The sequence below is a fragment of the Vicugna pacos genome, chromosome 5 (assembly GCF_048564905.1).
Source record: "Vicugna pacos chromosome 5, VicPac4, whole genome shotgun sequence".
In the NCBI taxonomy this organism is placed as follows: domain Eukaryota; kingdom Metazoa; phylum Chordata; class Mammalia; order Artiodactyla; family Camelidae; genus Vicugna; species Vicugna pacos.
This window is the reverse complement of record NC_132991.1, coordinates 60093777-60121003: the sequence shown is the minus strand read 5'-3', so window position 1 is coordinate 60121003 and position 27227 is coordinate 60093777. Positions and strand designations below refer to the sequence as shown.

The window sequence follows — 27227 nt, the reverse complement described above, 5'->3', positions numbered from 1 at the left end:
CAGGGTGGAGGGCAGTACCATTCCCAAAGGGATGTTTTGATAATTCACAAAGTGTTTGTTCTCGTTTCAGTAATTCATGGGCACTGAAGTGACTGGAGCCAGGCATGCCATACATCTTGCTCAGCAGGGCAGTCCTGCACAATGAACCAATTTTTTGTGTACCTCATGACTTCCAAATGTCCCTGTGCATATTCATGAAGTTGAAAGAAAAAGGCTATTGATAATCCTTCTAACACTTTATTTTTAGCATAGGACCCAATTTCACATTAAAAATAAACCAAAGGATCGTTTACAAATTTTAGGAATTCAACTATTTTGAAAATCAAGGGAATATTTAATTAAAATTTTATTGAAACATGACCAAAAGTTGTTTACCATTGCAGAAAATTACCTCAGTGGTAGTAAGGTGACTTGAATTTGGGTCTCCTGGACAGCACGCCTTAATAATTTGCATTTACGGCAGTTTCAACCATGACGATTCCATAGCTGTGAGCCTCTGGCTTCATTATGTCTACTAATGTAGTTGAACCTAAGCATTTATGTTTTGAAAAACACAGTATTTTTTACAAATCACTTGCTCTTTATTTCTTTGTACATAATAGGCTAATATATTGATCTTTTAAATTATTATGTATTAATTTTATTTCAGTATAGTAGGTGGAGCATTAAATATATTTGTTTTTCAAAATGAACTGATAGATCTCATTGAATTAAGAATTACTGTGTGAAATAATTAAGCAGACTAGTACTAACTAATTTGGGTAAAAATTGCCTAATAAGTTATTTGGCCGAACATAAGTGTTAATTATATAAACCTGAAATCAAGATTTGTTGGGAATAATTAACACACTTATATACATCAATTGATATTTTTATCATGTATAAATGAAGAGATACACAAATGATAAAACAAAGTCATATGAAAGCTGGCCTTACAATACAGATGTCTCATAGGCATGTAAGTCATCCACGTCAGCTTTCAGCCTTGCTGATCAGTCATGTAATGAAAATGGTTGGCACCTGAAATGAGAAAACAATTATGTGCCTGTCGGAAGGGAGGGTGGCCATACCCGAAGGATGAACAAAATACACCAAGCAAAACTAACAGCAACATAATGAGCTAAGAAGTGACAAGCACAAGCACAGGCAGATCGTGTTTTCTTGAAACAAGCAGCGTGTGAGCTGCTTCACTGCCTCCCTTAAACAGAAGAGTATGCTCTGCATGGAACCAAGAGACAGCCGACAGAGAATGACGCCCTGTAGGTAACAGCTGCTGCTAACACCCGAAGGGCAGAATTAGATAGAAGATACTTTTTTAAGTTTGCAATTTGTTAGGAAGTCTTTTTAGACCCGCTCTTATGAGTAGGAAGCAGCAGGTCAGTGGACCAATCACACAGTGCAGAAGTTGTTGCCACTTTTATATAATTGAGTGGAATAGCTGAAGTCGTTTTAATGGGACTAATATACTTACACAAATATAAATACATTGCTGATTGTGATTGTTCTTAAGAAAAATATACATTTAAACACTAAACTTTAACACTAATGCATATTTTTAATGGCTCTGCCGTACAACCATACAAGTATTCAATCCCAATTTCTGTTCTGGAAATTGGGCCCAAATTGAGTCCAGTTCAAGGTCCAGGCCAAAAAAAGCAGGGGAAATCCAGCTTTAAGTTAAAAAAGTACTGATTCCATAAATACCTACATCAATTTTTAAGAAAGATACGCTTAATAGGAATACAATATTTTCTCACATAAAATCCAGGTTTTAGTTAAGAAAAATACTGAATCCAAAGATAAAATATAGCCAAAAATAGTATGTGCTTCTTTATTGAAATGCTAGTAGTTTTAAATTCTTGACATGAGTAATTGGATATCATACATGAATTTACCAAGGAATAAAATGGAGGTCATAAAATGTACAGATAAGACAGGACATATTTATAACCTCATGAAACAAAATGGCATTTTGATACCTTAAGCTGGCCACTTTCCTGTATTTGTATATGGGTCCTCACTACAAAGTTCTGTCCCAGACTTGAACACATCACATATGAGAGGCAAAAAGCACATAGTAGATGGAGGTTACAAGTGATGTTATGTTTATGTCTCATCTTCAGCTTGGTAACGTTCTGTCACACAAGCAAGGCGATGATTATTATGACTATCTTCATTATAATCTGTAGGATCCTGCAGAACTTTTAAACAGTATATTCAGATCCTAACTAATCAGTTTGTGGTGGAAAAACAGCAGATGGAAGTTAAGAAAAGTTAGTGCAGTATGATGTTGTGAAGAAAAGCATGTGTGCCTTTTCCAAATTTGGTTTAATATATATTTTTACAGATGGCAGTTTTCTTTGAAAACATTAATTAGTTCAGTTTGTATGATTTTATGAGGAGGAGGTATGAGTAGCCATCATGGTGGCGGTAAAATGCAGTGAGCCCTGATATTTAATTCATTGCAATAAAGAGGAGGAACACACCCCAGGTGACATATCTTAATAGACTAGTAAATGAATGACCAAGAAAAGAGAGACCTTCAGTTTCAGTATGAAATGTAGAGGGCATTGAATAAATGAAATGGACCTGAGAAAGCAGATTATTTAAGTATTCTTGAAAATCTGCTACATCAAATCATTCTTGTAGTATTTAGCTCTTTCTGACCAACAAGAGGATCAAAAATTCATTAATTACTTTATTACAGATTAAAAAATGAGATCCTTTTAGAAGACATGTTTCTTATAATCCAGCTATTATTTAGTTAGATATTTCAGAGAGAGAAAATCATTTTCAAGTAATTTAGAAGACTAAGGTGCAAGTGGGAAATAATTACTATTCTTACTATTAAAGTACCTTTTTCCCTTCACTGAATCTGAGACAGATCTGATGGATTTGCTTACACATTCATGGCTGCTTTTAAGTGCCCTTATTCTCAATTTTGCTCTCCTTTTATCAGTTACAACATAAAGGTTATACTTTTCTTAAAGATATTAATAGAGAAAAATTACTTCCGTAATCAAGAAGAGATCCATACCCAGACAATTGACATACAATTTAAAAGTTATTACAAGGACCTGCATGACCCTGAATATTTATATTCCCACCCACTTACTGTCTTATTTGTTTCTCTTCTTATACGGACTAAAATTCCTGTGATTAGAATTATTTCTTTTGTAAGAAAAAAACAAAGGCTTTATTATGGTTTTTATGTAGCATTTATTATGATATTTAGATGGTAACTATTAAAAATACACTCAAGGAGAATGGGCCCAAGAGAAATGGAAGGGAGGACACTAATTTCAAAGCCTTCTCATGCATCCTTCTCATTTCAGCAGCACAGATTAATTTATTAAATTTCCTATTTGCTTACCAAAGCCTGACCCAAGAATTAAGAAGTGGAAAAGCTACTCAGTGTAAATGTGTGTTAGAAACAAAGGAAAAAATCCTAGTGGATTTGGTGAGCAGCATGGACTATCGCCAGGTAGGTTTTCATGGAGGAGACGTCCAGGAAAGCCTCGGGGAAGCATCAGGGTGTCTGGAGTGTAAGAGGCCATGGATGTACTCATGGTGTAGCTAGAAAAGACTCATTTCCCTCCGCTTAATTTCTCTCTCTTTTCTGCCACGAATAACGTGTATGGCACAACTGAAGTTCCCCTGAGAGGCTTAAAATATTTTCTCACATTTTTCTTTACCAGGGGTTCTGTCCTAATTCAAACATTAAAAAATGCCCATTTTACTAACATTTTAAAATCACACAGTCACTGCAAAACCGTATTAGTGAATACAGAATCATTGCTCTTAGGAGAAATAGAGAGTTAGTTTCCCACAAGCTGATTCGTCAGTCAGTCAGTATGTAACTTTGTTTCGCATGTGTTTCTGTTCAGAGACACCCTATTTAATATATATTGTTAATTCATTAACATTGAGTCAACAGCACTACAACTCATGCATGAATAAAGCTTATCTAACACACTGTGTTCTCCAGAAGTCATATCACAGCCTTCTTGCACTCAGAAACACTGCACTCAGGGGCCATTTTAAATAGCAAAATCACCAACATTATGACACACACACAAAAAAACCCCCATAAAGATGCAAAAAAAACCCCAAACCCAAAACATGGCACTGAATAGACTGCAAAAAGGACACTGCTTAAGGTATGAAATCTGAAACAAGAAGGCATAGCATCGCCTAGCTGGACCTCAGTGGAAAATGTGCATGTCAGGTGACTCAGTTTTGTGGCCGCTCTGTGCATCTCCACGTGTGCGAATGCCTGAAGGAACACTGGCATGTTATCAGGCAGGCAGTTCACAAATAGGAAACCTTCAAATCATGAGGACAGCTGAAACTCCAGTGTTAAATGTAGGGACTGTTTAGATACAGAGTCATTTACTTTTTGTCTTTATTCATTTGCCCCAGGTTGCCATTTCAATATTTGGTCTTTTATTTTATTTTTTTCCGTTGTCCAGTTTACTGCCGTTTACCATCAAGAGTTCACTTTTTTCTCACTCTTACCAGTGTGCACCTCTCCAGCCTCTTAACCCCCTCCCTGTGCTCACACTCTTTGCAAAAACAATTCAGTGACTATTTAGCAAGTCTGAGTGAGGAGCTGAGGTGCTGTGAGTCCCCAGCTCTATTACAGTTATTTTATTTATTCATTCTTTGCTTTTATTCCCTAAATCCTGGGTGCATCCTGGGTATTTGAGGTTGCCAGGAATCTTCCCTTTACCTACGTGGAGTGGAATTTTATTACCATTTGGGGATTAATTCTCAGACTGTGTGTTTATTGTCAAGGAATTTGGCCAAGAACTTTCCTTGTCTCAGAGCTGTGGCCTTTTGATGATCCTTCCAGGGTGAGACGCTCAGACCACATAATAGATTATTTTTTCACAATAGATTATGATGACCTTTAAGATAGGGCTTTTGGCAGACTTCCTGGTAGATTTTATTTAAGTACTACTCCCTCTACTAAATCTTCAGTTGAATTCCATGGTCACAAAGAAACTATTGCACAATGAAGGATTTTATATTATTTGTACAAATACAAAACAACATTAATTAAAATGTTCTTAACTTTTTTAAGTCAAAATTTGGATGTCACTTGAGGACTTTGCTTTACTGAGGTGCAAATTCAGATGGTTTTTAAAATAGCTTATGTATAAACTTTTAAAAATAAGCCAGGGGATGAGCAAAATCCCTCACTGAACTGGGATGTTAAGAATTGTAGCATGAGGGCTTAAATAGGTTTCACTTATGTTCATGTTGGGCTTATTAGATTTAGGTATTTCATAAAGAACTTTTATTTCAAATAAGCCCTGTGATAAATGTTATCATTGTATGTTGGCTCACTTATATAAATACTATTTAAAATTCGGGTCTTACTGAGATATCTTACTTAATAAGATAATGAATTCAAGTACTCTTTCAAAACAAGGATATTTTTGACCCATTTTCTTCATATTCACTTAAATAAATATATATATATACATTGCTGCTGCCTTTTATAAATGTTTCATAATTCCATTAACCACATTTTGTTGATCTATAAGTCCACAGAAGTCTGAAATTTTAGAGATACAATTTCATATCCAGTATTAGTGGTGTTAAAACAGACACACCAGAGGACATAAAACCTTTAAAATTTAATGCCTCACAAAGGAAAACTATATATTAAAACAGTGTCCTGTTACAAGTTACAAATGGGAAGGAAATACATTTCAAATGAAAACTCATCTGCTCAAAAAGAGTAGATAACTTTTGATAGTGAGTTGGAAGTTCAGAGAAATAGCCACTGTTTTGTTGCCAGAAAAGTAAATTCAACTGGGGGGCAAGGAGAGAGAATAGAAGAAACAAGAAGTAAAGTAAAAGCAGATGATGGGTTAGTTACTAAAGAGTTTTATCTTGTGAACTAAGTTTTCCCTACGAAAATGAGAGGAAAACAGCAGACAGGGCAACAGAGGGAAAATTGCATCAGGCTTCAGTGTTTACGTTTTTGATGGAAATGTACAAATCATTTCCGTCCCTTGCAGCACTGTCATACTCCATCACTTTAGTCCATTTTCACCTTGCAAGGAATTCTGAATGGTACTTCCTTCTCTGGCAGCTAATTAATCTCTCACAAGCCTGCTCTTGCAGCCTGTCTGCCTGGAATGCCCCACACCTTAAATCAGTGACTTGTGAGCACATTTCTTCCCCCCTGAGCAGTTCTTTCTTCCTTTAAGCTTTGTGAATACCCAGCCTTGTCTTTTCATTTGAGAAACTTATGTGTGCTAGAATTGTGCATGGAAAACCACTCCCTATATCCCACCGCCATAGCTGAACATGCTCTCAAATAATTGAATTGGGTTTTTAATGACAACAGACAAAGCCTGAGTATGAATGTGCCCAGTATTTTACCAATAGTGCATCTAATACGTAAGGACACACATTACTAGATTATGCATGTTCTGTTATGTGTATTTGTTAGATCTTCATTGTGATGAGACAGATATAATCATATTTATACTACTGTTGCATTTGTCTTAAAAACACTACCAAATTTTGCAAATAGCAGACTTTTTAGTTTTTTAACAAATTCTGTGTGTAAAAACAAACAAAAAATAAGGTAAAAGCAAAATTATAGGTTGAAATGCTTCGGTTAAAAAATTTTTTTTTCAGATTTATTCCATTTAATAAATACAGCCATTTATTTATTTATTAACATTTTTTATTGAGTTATAGTCATTTTACAATGTTGTGTCAAATTCCAGTGTAGAGCACAATTTTTCAGTTATACATGAACATACATATATTCATTATCACATTTTTTTTCACTGTGAGCTACCACAAGATCTTGTATATATTTCCCTGGGTTGTACAGTATAATCTTGTTTATCTATTCTGCATTTTGAAATCCCAGTCTGTCCCTTCCCACCCCCTGCCCCCTTGGCAACCACAAGTTTGTGTTTTATCTCTATGAGTCTGTTTCTGTTTTGTATTTATGTTCTTTATTTTTTATTTAGATTCCACATATGAGCAATCTCATATGGTATTTTTCTTTCTCTTTCTGTCTTACTTCACTTAGAATAACATTCTCCAGGAACATCCATGTTGCTGCAAATGGCGTTATGTTGTTGGTTTTGATGACTGAATAGTATTCCATTGTATAAATATACCACTTCTTCTTTATCCAGTCATCTGTTGATGGATATTTAGGCTGTTTCCATGTCTTGGCTATTGTAAATAGTGCTTCTATGAACATTGGGTTGCAGGTGTCTTTTTGAAGTAGGGTTCCTTCTGGATATATGCCCAGGAGTGGGATTCCTGGGTCATATGGTAAGTCTATTCCTAGTCTTTTGAGGAATCTCCACACTGTTTTCCACAGTGGCTGCACCAAACTGCATTCCCACCAGCAGTGTAGGAGGGTTCCCTTTTCTCCACAGCCACTCCAGCAATAAATGCAACCTTTTAAAAACTTACTACTAATGAACTGCTTATAAATAGCACTGCTTAATTTTGTCGCAGATGGAACTATATTTTAATAGTAGCTCATAGGACGTTATAAATATTAATTGTTTATTAATATTTTGCTGATGCTGATATTATCTTTTTTATGCAGTTATTTGTATTGCTTTATTTTCCCTCATGTGTTTTTCTGTTAAATCTTTTGTGTATTTTTGGTGTTTGTCTATTTGTTTATATTTCTTTTCCTTTTTAATTAAACATAAAAGACTTCCCAGCAGCTGTGTAGTGCATGCTTTTGGAAAGCGGAACATATATATATGTGAATGGTACAGCTATTCCAAATACTAGAGTCTTTGTCTAGCTATGAAGATGCATGTACTTGACCCATGCATGTTTGGGAGATGTACTTGATAAGAGAATAGGATCGCTATAAATATTCAATTATTCACAGGAATATGTATTATGAAGTATTTATTGTGTCCCAGAAGGAAAAAGTGTTCTGGCAAACCATATTTATTTTTGATTGTTTAGTCAAGGTAATATATACAAACGGTGAAACAGGCAGTTATTAAGTGTTCAATTAGATAGACTACTCTTTTCTTGTGTGTTAAATTTAGAGGGGAAAAAATATAAGACATGTTTTGTAATATATTAGAAAAGTATCAAAATCAATCATAATTTCTGAGTTCTGGACAAATGTATATATCTTTAAAACTGATGAAGGTACAGACCATTTCTATGCCCAGGAAAAATGTCCCTGTTCATCAAATAAAAGCCTGCTTCCCATAGCAAATGTCATCTGGTTTCTGTAACCATAATTTTATGTTCTGGAACTTCATATGAACTGAATCATGTAATATATAAGCATATTTGTCTGGATTTCATTCAGTGTTCTTGAGATTAAGTATATTGTTGCAACAATCAACGGTTTATTATTTTTAATCGCAATGTAATAAGAGTTAATATGGTACCACTTCATCTAATATGTAGGGACCTTAAAACAATGTAATTCTGGGTTTGCCCCATCTTTGTGATTTTACTGTATTGGATTATACCTCTACATCCTTAAAATAATGTCCAGTACAATGATGATATTTTTATTTTAGTCAGTTGTCTTTTAAAAATTAGAGAAAGATGCCTTACATTTACCCATATATTTATCATTTCAGATGATGTCATTATTTTCTCTATAAAGACATTTCCATCTGGTGTCATTTCCATTCAGTCTGAATACCTTCTTTTCAGTATTTCTGGCAGGAAAGATCTGCTGGTGATGAATTTCTCAGCTTTCATTTATCTGAAAATTTGTTTCATCCTCCTTCCTGAAGGTATTTTTAACTGATTATTAGATTTTCAGCCCTTAAGAATGTTGTTCCGTTATATTCTGCCTATTATTTCTGTTAAGGAGTCAGTTGTCATTTGCATTGTTGTCCCTTCCATGTATGTTTCTTTCATTGATCATGACTTTCAGATCTTTGTTCTTTATTATGCTTTTAGCAGTTTTCCTGTGATGCACTTAAGTGCGTTCTGTCTTTTATTAATCATGCTTGGATTCTGCTGAGTTTCTTGGATCTGTACACTGATATTTCTCATCAGATTGAGGAACATTTTAGCCATTACTTCCTCAGAAATGTTCTACCCCTTTTCTCTTCCCTCTTTCTCTTTGTCCCCAGCCCAGAAAGCCAATTATTCCTGTGTTAAACCATGTGATATTTCCCCACTGATGTCTGAAGCTCTGTCCATTGTTTTTCAATATTTTTTTCCTCTGTTCTTCAAATTAGATAAATTCTGTTGATCCTGCCAATGTTTTTTTCTGCAATTTCCAATCTGCTATTTTGCTCATGTAGTAAACTTTTAATTTCACACATCATACTTCCTCTTTTTTATAGTTTCCATTTATCTTCTGAGATTCTCTATTTGTACACCCATTATAACTGTTTCTTTAAGTTCTTAAACATCCTTACAATTTATGGTCGAAGTCTTTGTCTTTGATTACCAACATTTGATTCATCTTAGACTCAGTTTCCACTACTGAGCTTTTTCTGGATTATATGTAACATTTTCTACGTCTTCAGATGTGTAGTAATTTTTAAAATTATATGCTAGATGCTGTTAATAGCAAATTGTAGGGAATCTATATTAGGTGGTCTTTCTATAAAAGGCACTGAGTTCTAGCAATCAGTTTAATTATAGGCAGAACATGTTTGCCTTTTCAGGCTTAGTTTTGTTCTTTGTCAAGACAGGTCTACTTTGGTTGTGACCTTAATTCATATACCTGATTCCTTACTCCTATGGTGGGGAATGTCTGTAGTCCCAATTAAAAGTCTAAAGTGCCCAGTGAGTTCCCTCTAGTCTGGTTGGGATAAAGTCTAATGTTTCCCAACAGTGCCTCGTCTCTGGGTATCATCGTAGAACAGTCAGCCACACGGCAGGACATTTCGTCTAGGGCTTACAGAATGTTATTCTGTAGAAATGCCATTTAGAAGTTGGCCAACGATTCATATCACATCCTCACACAAACTACTGCCACTTCCCATACAGCTCCCTTTTCTCAGGTACCCTTCACTGCAAATTCCAGGCACATCAGCATCCCAGACTATTCTCACTACCCCTTGGCTCAGTGAGACTTTAAGCCTACTGGGTTCTACTATTATATTTGATAGCAGGGAAGTGCTTCCAGGTTAGGGAAGTCATGGAGCTCACAAATTTTTTTCCTTTGCTCAAGGATTCCCATCCTGTGCTGTGTAGTTCAATGCCAGAATATAGTTGCCCTATATGATTTGTGTCATTTTATAGTTGCTTATTGTGGGAGGAGAGGTGCTGTACTGGTTACTTTATCATGGTAGCACAAATCCTAACAAGGCATTTTTATTGTTAGATAAAGGAGATTAAAGGAGACTGCCAGAGGTGAGGCAGGTTGAAGGGGCAAAGGGTCAGGAAACTTCAGAGTTAATATAGAGCCTGTGACTTGAGGGGTTTTGCAACCAGCTACATCTATACTTTAAAATACAAAAATTGAGGAGAGATGAACTTCACAAATCAAACCAGTAACACACTCAGTAAGAAGTCTTTTTAGAAGATGACAAATCTGATTAGGAATTAGAGATAACCTAAAGTCCAGTTCTCTCCTTCTGCTGTTAATCTTTAGTAAGTAGCTGTCCCATAAAAAGATAAATCATAGTAAAATGAAGCCAACCCAGAACTTACAATGAATTGCAAAAATTGAAGAGTAAATGAATATAAACCAAATTCCACTGAATACAGTGCAAAAGAAATTACTTAAGTAAAGTTACCAATAATTCAGACAAAAAGTCCTCTATATTTTCAGAGAAATGACAGAAATGCTATATTTCAAGTTGATTTTATATAATAAAATAGAACATCAGAAAAGCTAAAGTATTTTATTATGATGCAGTGAAAAGCAGACTGAGAAATATTAGGAAAAAAATGAAGTAGAAAAAATAAAAAGATTTTTGAGTACTCCCTCTTCACACACACACACACACACACACACACACACACACACACACACACACACCATTGAGAATGATAAAGAACAGGTGTGAAAAAGAAATTATACAGATAGGTAGATACAAGGATTAGAGTATTAAATGTAGAGGAAAATGAGACAAAATGAAACACAGCTGGTGTTCCTAGTGGGGAAAAACAGAGTAAATGGAAGAGAAAAATGTAAAAGATACAGTGGAAGAAACTTGATTAGAATAACAAAGGTCCAGTATGGTAACTGCTATCAAGTCATGCCATTCTGAAATTTCTAAACTTCAGTGTTTGCGAAAGAATCGCTAGGGCTATGAAAGTAAAAAGCAAACCACCCACAAAGGAAGTTAGCCTGGGAATGGAGGAGAGATTCGGCTGGCCTCAGCCTTTGCCCCTGGTACGGGACAGTGAAATATTTCTCCCAAACATTTGAGGAGAACTGGTGACCCAAGATATTACAGCAATTTAAAATTGTTCTTGAAGTACTGAATTATCAAGAAAATATATAAAAATATGTGTTCAGAGGATTAATTTAAAGAGATATTAATTGAACACTAGAAGGATGTGGGCACTAAGCAACTCTGGGATTTGTGATTACTGATCATACATATGTTACGATTTTTGACATTGTAAGATTAACAATATGGTTTCAAAAAATTGGTAGCAGATTAAAAATATGGGAGGAATTATAATGTGTTTACTTCCTTTTTATCCTTTTTATATTTGAAAATATGATTAAAATAACATACTTAATTTTAATATTTTTCTTAATATGAGGATGTCTTTTAGAGAATGATATCTGATATTAATAATAAGATATTTACTTGACTTTCAGCAATGCCTTTAATTCTGCTTGTTTTGTTTCATGGTTAAATCTTACATAATTTAATTTAATTTACTACATTATATATGTATAATCCTCATTTTTCTATGAAATCCCTGTCTCTCTCACTTTCTCTTTCTCTATCTCTCTGTTCATAGATGTATATCTGGAGCAATTACTCCAAAAGTTAAAGATGATTATTTCAAAACAATGGGTTTTGGACTATACTACCTTCAAAAAAATGTTTTGTACTTAAATTTTGACAAACGTTAGAACACAGCCAGTAAAATTTGTACATAAAACTGTAATTCTTTAAAAATAAAAGAAAATAGTTTATCCTGTAAGTTTTAGCACTTACCTCAAAAATAATGTCATAAATAAAATCTGAGTGTACTAATAATTATTTTTGAAGGTTGAGGTATTAAATATTTTAGGCTTCAAAACCATATGGTCTCTCATAACTATGCCGTTCTTCTATTGTCATGGGAAAACAGCAATAGACATGTGTAAACAAATTGACATGTTCCAATAAATCATTATTTGCAAAAATAAACAGCCAGCCCATGGGCCATGGTTTGTTGACCCCTGATATATTGACATTTCATCAACTTCAGTGATCAAAATATTGTCAACCTCTCTCAGATACACTGAGATAAAGAAACTGATACAAAATGGCCCTAATTAATGAATGTATTGATTTTATTTCCTTGTACTTGATATTAATTACTACAATACGTAACTTTGATATGAAAAACTTCAATCAAGGGGATTGCCACTGATTAACTTATATACATCTGCATATATACATAAATCTTGATATCTTTTGACTTCTCAGAAATGCTAACATTTAAGTAAAGAGGAACAAACTTTGCTCCTAACAGTTCTTAGATACTGTGCTTAGTTTGACTTCTTCCCTTCCCTTTCACATTTATAACCTTGGTCAGAAATCCCAGAGTGTAGGGGCTAGATTGGATCTCTCGGTGCATCAAATTAAGTGATCTCATTTTCATAAGAAGGAACCTTACTGCCACTGAGATTAATAACTTCTCCATGGTAACCCTGCTAGTTCTTGTTAAAGGTAGGACTCAAAGCCAGTCATCCTCATATTAAGAAAAATATTAAAATTAAGTATGTTATTTTAATCATATTTTCAAATATAAAAAGGATAAAAAGGAAGTAAACACATTATAATTCCTCCCATATTTTTAATCTGCTACCAATTTTTTGAAACCATATTGTTAATCTTACAATGTCAAAAATCGTAACATATGTATGATCAGTAATCACAAATCCCAGAGTTGCTTAGTGCCCACATCCTTCTAGTGTTCAATTAATATCTCTTTAAATTAATCCTCTGAACACATATTTTTATATATTTTCTTGATAATTCAGTACTTCAAGAACAATTTTAAATTGCTGTAATATCTTGGGTCACCAGTTCTCCTCAAATGTTTGGGAGAAATATTTCACTGTCCCGTACCAGGGGCAAAAGCTGAGGCCAGCCGAATCTCTCCTCCATTCCCAGGCTAACTTCCTTTGTGGGTGGTTTGCTTTTTACTTTCATAGCCCTAGCGATTCTTTCGCAAACACTGAAGTTTAGAAATTTCAGAATGGCATGACTTGATAGCAGTTACCATACTGGACCTTTGTTATTCTAATCAAGTTTCTTCCACTGTATCTTTTACATTTTTCTCTTCCATTTACTCCCGTTGCAGGGTTTTCCCACTTCTCACTGTCACATACGGCCTGGCTCAAGCCAGAGAGCAATCACTTGATCAAAACTGAACTCACTGGTTATCGTATTAGAAATGTACTTACCTTGACTCCTCTGTTCTTAATATTATTAGTTCTTAGTATTATTCGTTATTCCTGCTTCTCTTTCTCTATTTTTAAAGTAGGTTTGTGAATAAAGTTAATTAAAAGTCATCAACAACACAGAAACAGACTCACAGACAGTAAACAATTTTAGGGTTACTGGAGAAAATGAGGTGGAAAGGGATAAATTTGGGAGTTTGAGATTTGCAAAGGTTAACCACTATATATAAAAACAGGTAAAAAACAAATTTCTGTATATATAGCACGGGGAACTATATTCAATATCTTGTAATAACTTTTAATGAAAAAGAATATGAAAATAAATATATGTATATATATATGCATGACTGGGACATTTTGCTGTACACCAGAAATTGACACATGTAACTAACTATATATACTTCAATTAAAGAATAAAAACAAAAAAACCTAAATAAAACAAAACAAAAGACAATCAAACATTACAAATGAGAAGATATACTGCTCTGTGTATATATCCTGCTTCATTAAGAAACACTCCTCTCATAAAATGACAAAAGGCAAAACTGTGGTTGCTTCTCCTTGTTAGTTATTTCTAATCATTTAGCCCAATGAGTCTCAGACATTAGCATGTGTCAGAATCACCTCGAGAGCTTGTTAAACCACAGACTGTTGGGCCCCAGCCCCAGGGTCTCTGATTCAGTGAGTTTAAGACAGGCCTGATTTGTATTTCTGACATGTTTCCCAGGGCTAGTGATGTTGCTGGTCCTGGTAAAACACTTTGAGAACCACTGGTTTAGATTCTCATCTCTAAATGCAAATTATAACCACCAGAGGAGACATTAACTCATAGTCTTGCTCAGGCTCCATCTCAGACCAAGTGAAATAGAATGTCTGGGACTTGAGGCTGAGAATGTGCTAAAAGCATCTCAGGTGATTCTAATATGCAGCTACAGTTGAGGAGAGGGGAAAAAACAGAGAAACTGAACAATTTAAAGAAGTTTATCTGGCCTTAACACGAGTGCTTTCTCAGTATATTCCTTTATTAGATGGGGACAATTTTTAAGTAGTCATTTCATAGTAAGGCATAAATGAAATAGTATAAAGATGGCTTTATCAACTGATTTTATAAATTGAAGGTAATTTAAATTTAGTCAATTTTATGCCACGAATTCTATAAAGTGCTTAGAATATAAACTGATTGTAGAATTTTCCTTATAAAATGTTCTTGTACATTTTAGCCATTTATAAAACTACTTTATGCCTCAAATACTTAAACTATCTTTATTAGCATTGCATAGATAGCATAAGAAACATATAGGTGCTACCTCCTAAAACTTTAACTCTTAATTTCTCTCTGTACAGTGAAAGATGCAGATATACTTTGTATGGACATACAGATTCTGTGAACAGCATTGAGTTTTTTCCTTACTCCAACATTCTTCTCACGGGTTCTGCAGATAAGACCCTGTCCGTATGGGATGCAAGAACGGTAAGCAAATCAACACTGTTTCCAGATTTCAATAAGTTGTCACTCTTAGTCACTTTTCAGGTACTAGGTACAACTTATAAAGCAATTGTACAGGGGCATGTAGGGTAAAGGGATGGTAATAGCTTTCTATTTACAAGATCTTGTCTGTGTGCTTTTCTTGTCTATGTACTACTCTGCCTCCTAAATGTAGGGACTACAAAAATAATGAAATTACTTTATTAAACATTAATGCAACAATTATTCATTGAGGTAGAAACTCTGCTGGTACAATAACTATTACAGGGAAACACATAGTGCCTTTACTAAGGACTTTGTAGCTTGGAAAGGAAGGAGAAATGAGACTCTTTTAATGCAATGAGATATGTATCAAAATGGAAAAATACGTAAGACACGGGGGAAAAGCAAGGAGAACCCTCATCTGTCTAGAAGAGTGTGGATGGTTTCTAAGAGGAGCTGTGCCTGAGCTGAGATTTGGAGGGTATCCCAGGTAATCTCAAGAAGGGTGGATTCTAGGAAAGAGCAGTGCATGTACAAAGCCATAGAAGTGTGAGGCTAGGAAGGTGGATCCGGGAGTAACAACGTGTATGAATAGAGCTGAAGGAAGAAGACACAGAAGAAAAGCAAAAGCATCAGATAGACAAGGGCAGGATCAGGAAGCTTGACTGAAATTTTACAGTGTTTCAGAGGGAATCTATTGAAGGAGGTTAAGCAAACAAGGTAACATGATGGGATTTGCCTTTTAGAAGGGTTAGCTTGATAGTAGAGTAAGGGAGTCGGTCTGACTGAGGGGGCTAGTGCACCAGGCTGTGAGCGGATGAGAATGTGAACTAGGATATTGTCTGTGAGAATAAAAAGGAAAGGATGATTCAAATAAGGGGTTTAACTCTCAAAATTTGAAAATTGATTAGAGATGGAGGTTATGAGAGGAGAAAAGATTTAAAGTGACCAACTGTCCCAGTTCATCTAGGGCTGAGAGTTTTTCCGGGTTCCAGGGTTTTCAGTGCTAAAACTAGATAATCCTGGATTACTGTGGCATCAGAAGTGAATTTGATGTGCAGAAATAGAGATAGAATGTAGGGAGTACATTTTCAAAGAGTTTGGCTGGGAAGAGGAAGAGGAAAAAAGGCTCTAGCTCTAGGATCAAATAATGGGCCCTCCTTGTTCAGACAGGAGACAGCATGTTTATTTGCTTAGAGGTAAGAGCAGAGGAAGAAGGAGGGACTGAAGATCAGGAAAGAGAAGAGGTTAACACAGCTAACTGAGCACACACTTTAGTAACCCGAGGAATGCCAAGATATGCAAAATAGCGTCTCCATATTTGTTCTTAGCAAACTTTGATGGGGATTATGAAGGAAACTAGGGCTCTAGGAAACTACAAAAAGAAATAAATATCCATAGTTTCTGGTTCTTGGGTCTAGAGAAATGCACCTTGTAATTTTCCCCATTGATCCTCCCACTTACAACACATGACTGACATCAGTAAAGGAATATTGTGGTGAACGTACAGATGGTTTGAACAGGGTCCCAAATTCAACATGGGACGCCTATTTAGTCCTCTGAGACAAACTGATTTAGGATAAGTAGAGAATAAGGAGTTCTTAGGTTCACATATTATAGAAAAAAGCTAATATTAGAGTTACAAATGCCTTAGACTTTCTGAGGAAGCAGCAGTCAAGGGGTTTTGTGGGAAAAGTGTATCAGATGTAAATTAAGACTAAAATCAGAATGATTTTTTGTTGAGTAAAAAAGTCCCACAACCTCCTTCTTGCTTTAAAATAGCTTAGACCCTGGTACAGCAGAGTTCATTCCTGCTAATGGAGCATCAGTGGAAAAACAAGATTTTCAGCGCATTTAGCCTAAATACTTAGATGTGAAGTGTGTATAAAAGCAATCGGTAAAGGAAAGCCCACAGAGAAAATATTAATTTATCAGTGACCTACATTTTATGCTCATTTTCTTTTGATTTCAGATTGTTTTTCCTCTCTCTCTCTCAGAATGTTGTAACTGAATGTTCTCAGAAAGCATGTCTCTTATTTATTTTCTCTCCTGTGAAAAACTGAAGCACTAATGCTTGGAAGTAAAACTGCTCTTATTAAGAGAAGTTGCCTCTCATGTGTCTGCCTTAAATGCATAGAGTTGTTTATTGATGGTGACCTTCCTACCTGATGTTGGGAACTTTGTATTCTAGTCTTATTTCCAGTGGTCTTTCTGAGAACAGGAGAAAGGGATTCAGCACAGCACAGGGCCTTTAGCATGCAGCAAATAGCATTTGAATTGAATGTATGTCCATAAAAAGGTGGTATTTCTTTAATCAATATAAAGATTTAAAATTGGTTAAAGGCAAATTAGAATCAATATTATTAATATTTTTATTATTACTATGCATGCTAGCTTTATATTCATTAATGCTAGGGAAAAGACTAAAATATTTTGGTATAAAGGAAATGTTATTCATAATTAATGGTAAATACATCAATGATTAGAAATAAAATTTACATAGTTTCTTTTCAAATATTTTCAAACCAGATGGTAAAAAATATATATTTAAGTTGGTATCTATATAAAGTAGAATTAGCGTGTAAAATAAAGATAAATTCACTTAATTTAGGTTATTAATTATTAGACAAAGGTTTTTTACTAAATATTGTTATAAAATTCAGCAAATAATATATGACAGCAACTCTAGAATTAAACAGAATCATTTTACTTAAGTTGTATTAGGCAATTCTAGTGAGTTTGTTTCAGATCTACTTCATTTATTTAAAACACAAAACAAAAACCTAGGAATAGCCATATTTTAAAAAATTCTTATTTTATGCATAATTTTAAAAGGGTATATGTTGTCTGTTGTTTATATAATATTAAATTATTAGCTATTTTGTGTAACAATGAGTTGTGATGGAGTTAAAAATAAATTTATTTTTGTAGTTAAATATTATATTGAAAAAAGTAACCAGGATGTCTATAGTTTTTTTCTGTATAGTAGTAAGAACATTCTGATATAGATATTATTAGATTTGTAACATCAACTGCTTCTGTAATATTGCAGGATTCTTCCTCTTTATAACTTTTATATCATGTTAATTCCTTGATGAATGATAAACTGTCAAGTTATACTGAAATTCTGGACATAAAATGAGATGAATGACTTCCTTCTCTTCTTAGTAAAGCAGAAGCAGAACATTATGCCACTTCAGTGTGATCAGTTAGTATTGAGACATTTTGTAAAATATTTTTTGATGAAACATGAAGATGACCAGTGGATTATATTCCTATAAATTAGTTTTAAACCTCTTTCTCCCATTCTCAAACATACACTAGTTTTAAATCATTAACCTAATCTAACAGTTTATTGTCAGCAATAATGAATGTGGAGACCTCTAAGTCAATTGGACATATTGGCTCTGAATTTTGTGGGAGACAAGGAAAGGAATATAAATCTTTATAATTACCAAATGGAGGCTGTGAAATATCTTTCAGTTTGGAAATTCATGAAATTGCTCTGTTTTATAGGACTACATGCAGAGTATTTTTCCTCAAAGTTACGCAACAGTAAAATTATTTTATGAAAATTGAAAAATGAGATTGTAATATTGCCAGAAAATGATGTATAATGTAGTACATTTAATGAAAATGTATGATGCCCTTTCAAAAAGAAACATGTAAAGTTCAAATATACATTAGTAATATACATTAGTAATTTAGAAGCTCATTTAAAAACATTCAATGAGATTATTAGTCATTCACAAGTCCAGTGAAAATAGTAAGGCTTTAGAATTTTGGGGGGTAAAAAAAAAAGAGAAGATGCTTACTGTACAGTAAAACATAGAATAGAATGAGTAATACACCTGTGAGTTGTTCAGAGCTGGGCTGGTGACAGTCACAGCTGCTGACATTTTGTCTCTTATGATGAATCAGACACACAGAGTTCACAGCCTGGGCTGCCTTTAGCGGCCCTGCCTTGCTCCCTAGACTAATTGCAGGCTCTCGTCCAGCATCCCGTGTTGTCCCGACTTAGCTGTAACCAAGATCCAGTAGTTGGTCACTATGAGTTCTTATGAAGTGAAAAAATTAAGAACTCACCAGATAAGTTACTCTTGGGTCCTGTGTGGTGCTTAAACCCATGGTCGGCTCTACAGTTCAGCCTGCACCTTGCAGAGGGAGAGCTGCTGGATTCCTCAGCTGGATCTGGGGAACTCTCAAAGGAGCCTCATGTTATTCAGAAACCAGAATGTGGGAGCAAAGGCAAAGCTTGTACCTTCTCTCTCTAAGTTTTATTCCTCAGCCACATTCAACTTAGTAATATTCACTAAAGATCTTTGTGCCAGACAATATCCTGGGTTCTGAACTGTTTACTATGACAGAGTCCCTGCCCTCAATGAGCATGTAGTCTATTAGGGAGCAGACATAAAGATAAATTATCTTAAAATAATGTAGTAGTTGATATATACTCGATATAAACTCAATATAACTATAGCTTTGGCTTTTGGTGCCAAAGCTCACTATTCCAGGAAGTGATCTCATGAACAACATTTACTGAATACCTACCACGTGCTATCACTTTACCTGTAATAGCTACGTAACGCATAATGGAATTATCGTTGTTATCTGTATTAGGAGCTGAAATAACAGAGGCTCCAACCGCAATGCTGTATTGTTATGATACCTCTAATCTCAGTTGGTTCTCATGGGAAATTAGAATATTGTTAAAATGGCATTTCTGTGAGAAAAGATGATTCACTGTGCTTACATTTTCAGAAATACTGGCTTAACGCTGTAATTCAATGATTCACAAGTCAGATCTATTCTTGGTTTTAGCAACTATCAGAGCTACAAATGACCCCTCAGGAAGACTCAATACTCTGAAGAAAAAACAGTGCATCATGGTCTGTAGCTATCAATTTAGATACTGGGTTTTCAAACTCATCCAATTAATGCAAAGGCATTTTCGTTAAAATTTTGTTAGGCATTTCTCTCACCCTGAGGTTGATCATTTGGTCTTGTAAACTAACTAGAATTTATCAAATATTTTAAAACCAAGTAGGAAATTCTGTTCCTACATTTTTTAAAAGAATTTAACTCAAGAGCTTTGAAAGGTGATTGCCCTTAGGTAGATTTGGCAGGGGAAACATTTCCAAACAATTGCTATCAAATGCTCCTTAGAGCAAGTTTCTTTTGCAAATGATTCCTTTCTTGTTGACTATGAAAACGTCACCTTTACTTTGATGGGATGATTAACTGTATTATTGTTTTTAAAAGTATCTTCTTTATAGCACACAGTTGACAAATGCGTGTCATCACACAGAGGGTCAACGGACTAGGGATGGTTGGGTTTTAGGGGGAAAAGCATATAACTCATCTTTAAGGTCAACTTAAAAATGCTTTGCTAAATAAAACAGTGAAATTCTGTGAGAGTATGAATTATTTTCTTAGTCACTCCCCAATTTATTACAAAAGATGATGAAGATTATAATCATCAAAGGACTTATTTGAATAAAATTAACCAACTTAAAAATACCCAAAGTGTTCTAAACTGCAGTAACGTATTGCAGTTACACAAGGAAAACTTCACGGCATTGTTTTCCATCTATTGTGATGCACCTTACTCTGGAGACCTCAATTCGAAGACCTTCATGTGTACACAAATCCTATGCAAATCTTACTGCTCCCTCATTAAATAAATGCCAGCTACCATCAGTTATTAAACACACTATACCCTAACCATGTGAAATTAGCCGATATGTGCAATGATCTTTTCCTTTGTTGTTGTTGTTGTTATTTTTAGCTAACTGACCTCTTCCTGCCTTCCAATAGAGAGTTTACTGCTATTCTTAAAGACTTACTTACCGTTCCCTAAAATGTTCCTCATGTTTGGCCCTCTAGATTAGGTACCCCAAGAAGCAACCAAGAAAAATTTATACCACAAAAAATTTTGCCATTTTTTTTGGATAAAGTGCTTAAAATGTTGAACTTGACAAATGAGGCATTTTTTCCACAAAAAGACAAACCTTACCAAGTTGCTGACTTTTTGTGTAATAAGTAGTGGCTTTGGTAATGTGGTACAAGCAGGTATGTTTGAAAAATAAATGTACTTAATTGTGTTTCTATAGAATTCTTGGCTTAAGTCCTATATTATCTTGTATTTGTGTCAGAGACTGTACAGCACAGTAAGCACACAGCCGTTCTGCCTGGATTCAAACCCAAATATTGCTGCTTATTAGCAGTGTGGCCTTGGTCATCATTGCTTTAAATCTGTGTACCTCCGTTTCTTCATTTGTAAAATGTAGATGGGATAGTCTCTATCACATAAGGGTCAAATGAGGATTAAATGATTAATCATATGAAGTGCTTAGGAAATTGATGGATACATATAAGAACTTAATATATTTTATATATACTTGTAGCAGCTATCATATCATAGTTTTTTCCTACTAATACTTCTCTATCATGAATCTCTGAGCTTTGTCCTCTGCTTTCACAATGTAAGTGTTCAATATTGAAGGACGGAAAGAAGGGAGGGAGGGAGAGGCCAAAGATCAGATGTTTTACTCTTTATGTAAAAGAAGCATTTTATCTGAAAAATCCACTCTTTTCTAAAAATTAAAAATAAGCATTAAAAAATAATAAAATTATCATATAGTAAATAAATCAATTTAATACATGGTTTCAAAAAATTACTATAAGAAGAATGAAGGAGGCCAGCAGTGGGAAGATTAGATTTTTATATCTGGTTATTAAGCTTTGAAAAAAGTCGTATTTCAATAATGAAAACAAGGGTTAATAATCACTGTCTATTTCTAACTGAAACATATGGATTAGTTTCATGAGATTATTTCAATTCTATAAGAATTAGAAATAATTCCTGCAGTTCATTTAAATTAAATCCAATAAACATACAAAGTTGTGGTGGAAGAGGGTATAAAAGTAAGCAAAATCCCTAATCAGTTGTTTAGGGTAACTTCAATATTCCTGAGAAGATAGTTCTTTATCTTGTCATAGTTAAGACACTGCTTTGCACTGTCTTTTATGTTGAATTGTCTGGATTTGGTTGAATTCTAGGATTAGCGGGAACAATCCAAAAGAACTCATCCTTTGAATAAAAAGAATATAGCCTAAATATTCTCAAAAATGTTTTTCCATGTGTTTGTGCAGTTTTTATTTCATGGCTAAAATGGGTTATTTGTATCAATTTGAAAGTATTTATATTATTAGGAAAGATAGAAGCATCTAGGAAGGTATGAAATTTAAGTATAGTAGATATAGACAATTCAGGTCCTCTTAGGTTCTTTAATAATAGCTGTAATAAAAATAGCAAGCATTTATTGTGTCAGGCACTTTAGACACATGGTTATATTTAATCATCACAGAAACATTGCAAGTTAGAGACTGTTTTGACCATACTACAGCTAAAAAGCTGAGGACTTTGAAATCAGGTAGATTGGAGTTTGAATTCCAGGTTCTGTCACTTACTGATTTTGTGTAGTAAGGCACAATAGTTAACACCTGTAAAGTTCAGCATTCTCTTTTAAAAATAGAAATAATAATTAAATTACAGTGTTAGCACTTGGAATATGTATTTGGGGGTCAAAAAAATGGTTATTTTTTCCTATATTGGTAGCTGTGAATGCTAGTGGCAGGTCTTCTCATGATTTGTGGTTCTGTCTCTTTGGTTGATGGGTTAAATGATGCTTAATGAAATTGAACAATTCCATCACAGATTGCTTCACCGAATGTTTTGTCTGTTGCTGTCACTTTCAGGAACTCAGTGGCTGTAATTCATTGCATCAAGTTCTAATTCCACTGTCTGGATAGTGTTTATTTGACCTATCTTGTCTGTAGGCTTCTAATTTCAGTTGAACATATGGAAATTACTTAGGAATAATCTTGTCACTTGTTATTTATTCTTTTATACATTGAACCCATTAAAGCTTCAGTACTGAGGGCTTGGCTGTACTTCAAGATGGTCTTAACTTTGAATTCATTGTAGCGCTACATGTTAATTATAATTTTTAGGTACCAGTGGTGAAACTAGAAAATAAAGGCAGCATTTTTGGCAAGTGTTTCTGGCATCCTACTGTGGTTGTGATCGGTCTAAGGTAAAACTACACCTGCTGTTATGTAGATCTACAGCACCAGAAAATTATTAACAATTAATTAAAGTGCATTTTTAATGAATAATCATGAATGCTCTATATAATCATTTTAACCATTAAGTATACTCAAGGCTTTTATTTAATAAAGAAAATACTAAAAAAAAAAAAAAGAAAAGAATAAAGACAAACTGCCTTGTATACCCCTCTTTACTCATCAGTCCACAAATTACCTGGATTCTTAGTAAACTGAAATAAATCCAGACATATTTGTGGCAGTTACATGTTCTATATTTAAAAGCAAAAGTCTCAAATGTACAAAAAGATGAAAGTATGATTTTCTATAAAACATATGTTGAAATGGCCATTTGTTGTTTCTTTGACTACTTGGCATCCAAGAAATAATTTCTTTTGAGGGGAAACTGATAATGCATGAAACTTGGTGGGAGACAGGAATAAAGAGGTCTGGGTTTTTTTGTGTTTGTTTTTGTTTATTTTGTGGTTTCTAGGAAGTTAGTATATGTGTATGCCAACCTAGAACTTTGAATTTGGAGAGAGTAATACAAAGACAGGATCAGGTAGGAAATTGTAGTTGCAGCGTTGTTGAGAGTCCACATTTACCAACAACAGTGTCCGGACCAGACTTCCTATTAGGTACTTGACAATGTTTATTGTTACTTAGTTCCCTTTGGTTCTTGCGCTTCTTCCTCAAACCTTAAAATTTTTGTCTTAATTTTTTTTTGTGAGGTAGATAGTTAACAGAGTAAGTTTCTGTTGCTTACATTCATGAATACTGAAGAATACATACATCAAAACTGAAACAGTACAGAATAAAGATGGTCTGTTAGATACTGAGTGAATGCAATGGGAACGCAACAGTAATCAACAGTAACAAGGGAACCTGTGAACTGGGGTATTTATGAAGACCTGAGAACCAAAGGAAAACCCTTAATACATAAATATGTGTATGCTTGTGTTTTCATCCTGAAAGAGTAACAAATTACTAAAATAACAATAAGGAATTTATTTCATGATAAAGATTTTTGAGCAACAATCAAAAATGTACTTAGAAGGAGTCATAGTCTTAAATGCTTTCATTACTGCTCAAGAAAACCTAAAAATAAATTGCTACTTTACAGTATTTGGGATAAAACAATAAAATTAACTAAAATAGAAGCAATAGAAAACAATATTAAAGCATAATTTAATGGGGAAAGAGAAAGTAGAAAATTTTGATATGAAAACTATTTCTTTAGAAAAGCCAATAACAAACCATACTTAGACCTGCTTTGTCTTTAGTTCACTATTATTTATTACCTTCTTGTAGTTTATACCATTTCAACACTGTGCAACTGTGTTTATGTATATGTGTGCGTGTTTAAGACAAATAGACTGACAGTTACTTTTTGAGCAAAGATAGGTTTATTTGGGATCAACAGAGAATTGCAATTTGGGGTCTGCAAGCATTCCTTGCACAGCACAGGAAAGAGAATGCTTTCATAGAGGGGAAAGGAATTGGGAGGGTGATAGTAAACAGAGTCCATGGCCTTTCATTGGCTGAGTCCTTGCCAGGAAAGAAGAGCAGTCTTTCATCATCTTGTGGAGCTCTGCTGTTGTCACAGGGTATGAGAGCCCCCCCATTTTGGTCTCCCAACTATATTTAATTGAGAGTTCTGTTATTATAGTTTTACATTTCCCCATTTTAATTAAGAGCTTTCTCTGAAAGCATTGCTGATCAAGAGTCAGATTTACCAGTTTCAGAGGGTTTTTTGTGTTTTTGTTTTTTTTTTTTTTTGGTCCCTAAATGCCAGGAAAGACCTTTCCTGTGTGTATTGTCCCACATTGGAAGGAAAGTATACATATTGGAAACCTGTGGATGTCACATTTGAGTAACAAAGGCAGGCAGGAGGAGAACTCTCAAGCACTTTGAATATAAAGTCCATATATTATCAAGATTATAGACACTGGAGATCATCTGAAACATTATCTCATCATCAGAGGTTTGGCAACAAAATTCTAATAGGCCTGGTCCAGATGTCGTGGGAAAGCTGTCTCATCAGATGTAGTCTGCTTTAATTCCAGGAAATCTTTTCTTTCTGGTCACCAAATTATGTGCATTTCCAGTCAGGGTTCAGTGCTTTCCTTGGGTGAGTCATGTGAATCCAAAAGTTTATTCCTTGAAGTTTGGTGGTAGAAAGGTTTGTTAGTAGTATCTGATAAGAGCCTTTCCAGTGAGGTTGAAGAAAGTCTTTCTGGAGGTACCTTTCTGATAGATGAAATCTCCAGGTTGCAAAGTGTGATGCTTAATGTCTTCATCTCCTGAGTGTGTACAGTAAAGAGATTGCTCTGGTGAACCATGGTTATTTTTTAATAGAAGCAATTAGGCCTTTGTAATTTTAGCGTGTCTCTCCTTGTATCCATTGTGAGTCAAAGGAGGCGGAAACCAAGTGCATTGGATGTCCTGTGACTATCTCAAAGGGTGAAAGTTTATGAGTTCCAGAAGGGGTGGATCTACGATTTAAAAGAATCAACAGCTATGCTTTTGGCTGAGACATTTAGAGGACCTCTACGAACTTTGCCAACTGAATATTAATAATGCAGGTAATGCATTTTACTGAACCAGAGGATTAAGGGCAGTAAGCGCAGTGAGAGTGCTGTAAAACAGACAGTACAGACTTGCTAAAGTACCTGACCAGTAAGATGGGGTCCTCAATCACTGTGAAGTTCAAGGAAAGTTTCAGGTAGGAACAGTCTTTTCTAAAATTACTTTAGCCACAAAAGAATCAGTAGCCTATCTGCAAAGGAAGGCTGAAGTCCAGTGTGAAAACACAGAATTTTATATCCAGAAACAGAGGAAATTTGTATGAAATTCATTTGCCAGACTTCTGCTGGTCCGTTAGGCAGTTAAAATGTCTAGGGAATGTACAAACAGACTTCCCTGGGTTGCATTTTGGACAACTGTATAGGTACTTTCTGTGGCATTGTTAATGTTTTCCCACCAATACTGATGTATGAATATCATTTGTCAGTAGACCAATGGTGTAGTGCTTGTACAGTGATGAAGGAGTGGGAATTTTCAGAGTCTCTGGTAGGACTAGGTTGTTATTTGGTCTAAACCAGAGCTTTCTCTTTTTATCAAACCAACAGTTTTTGAATTTGCAATTTTTTTTTCCTTTCCTGAAGCCAACTGTTGGGCTTCTCTAGTCAGTTTTTCTGAGTTACCATTAGGTGAAATATTCTGTCAGACTATGACAGGGTTTTGGCTGCTGTTGGTCCCTTTAAGGGCAGCATTCTTTGCTGAAATGTCAGCCAGATGATTTCCCTTAGCTTCCAGAGAGTTAAGGTTAGAATGTACCTGAATCTTAGTAATAGCTAAAACGGCAAGTAAAAGTACTATATCCAAAAATTCTTGAACATAGGAGCCATTTTCAATTTTATTTCTGCTGGAAGGAAGGAAGCCAGCCACGTTGCTTCTACAATATTCCAAAATCATGAGCCACTCTGAAGGCACATCCACTGTCAGTATGAATGTTGGCACTCTTGCCCTTGCCTCCAGTACAAGCCCCTGTAGAAGCATTATAACTAAGCCTGTTGGGGTGCAGTAGCCGTAGGTAAAGATGCTTCTCCAGTAACATCAAAGGGAGTTGTAGTAGCATACCCAGCGTAGTGTGTGCCATCGTCACCTTTTAAGTAAGAACATCGTGGATCTTGGAGTTACAGCCTGACCACAAGTCGCTGAGGGAGAAAGACAAGATGGTGCCAGAGGTGGCGCCAGAGACAAAAAAGCCAAGGCAGAGGAACCTGAGGTTTCAGGAGCCATTTTATTTTTCTTTAGTTCTTTTTTTGCCTCAGTTAATCTTAAAATTTTGTTTTGCAGAGAGGCAATTTTAGGGTCCTGCTAATGTTTGGAAGGCTGAAAATGTCAATTTGAAATAGGCACCCCATTCAGTTCTGGAAATTTGGGGGAGCTATTTTAGTCCAATTCGGTGTTTAGAAAATTAAGTTTGGGGATTTTAAAAGTTACCCATAATGAACATTGATAACCTAAGTTGCCTTTGGTCTCGTTGGTCCATTGAATTAGAAA

The 27227-nt window shown here is 34.9% G+C and overlaps 1 protein-coding gene across 5 annotated transcripts in view; it reads left to right on the top strand.

Moving 5' to 3' along the window:
• Positions 1 to 27227, top strand: part of SPAG16 (sperm associated antigen 16) — a 774084-nt gene that overhangs the window by 457897 nt on the left and 288960 nt on the right. For all 5 annotated transcript variants that reach the window (XM_072961330.1, XM_072961327.1, XM_072961332.1 and 2 more), the window contains one exon: positions 14927 to 15053. In XM_072961330.1, the coding sequence (XP_072817431.1) occupies positions 14927 to 15053 (127 nt within the window). The remainder of the gene's footprint in view (positions 1 to 14926; positions 15054 to 27227) is intronic.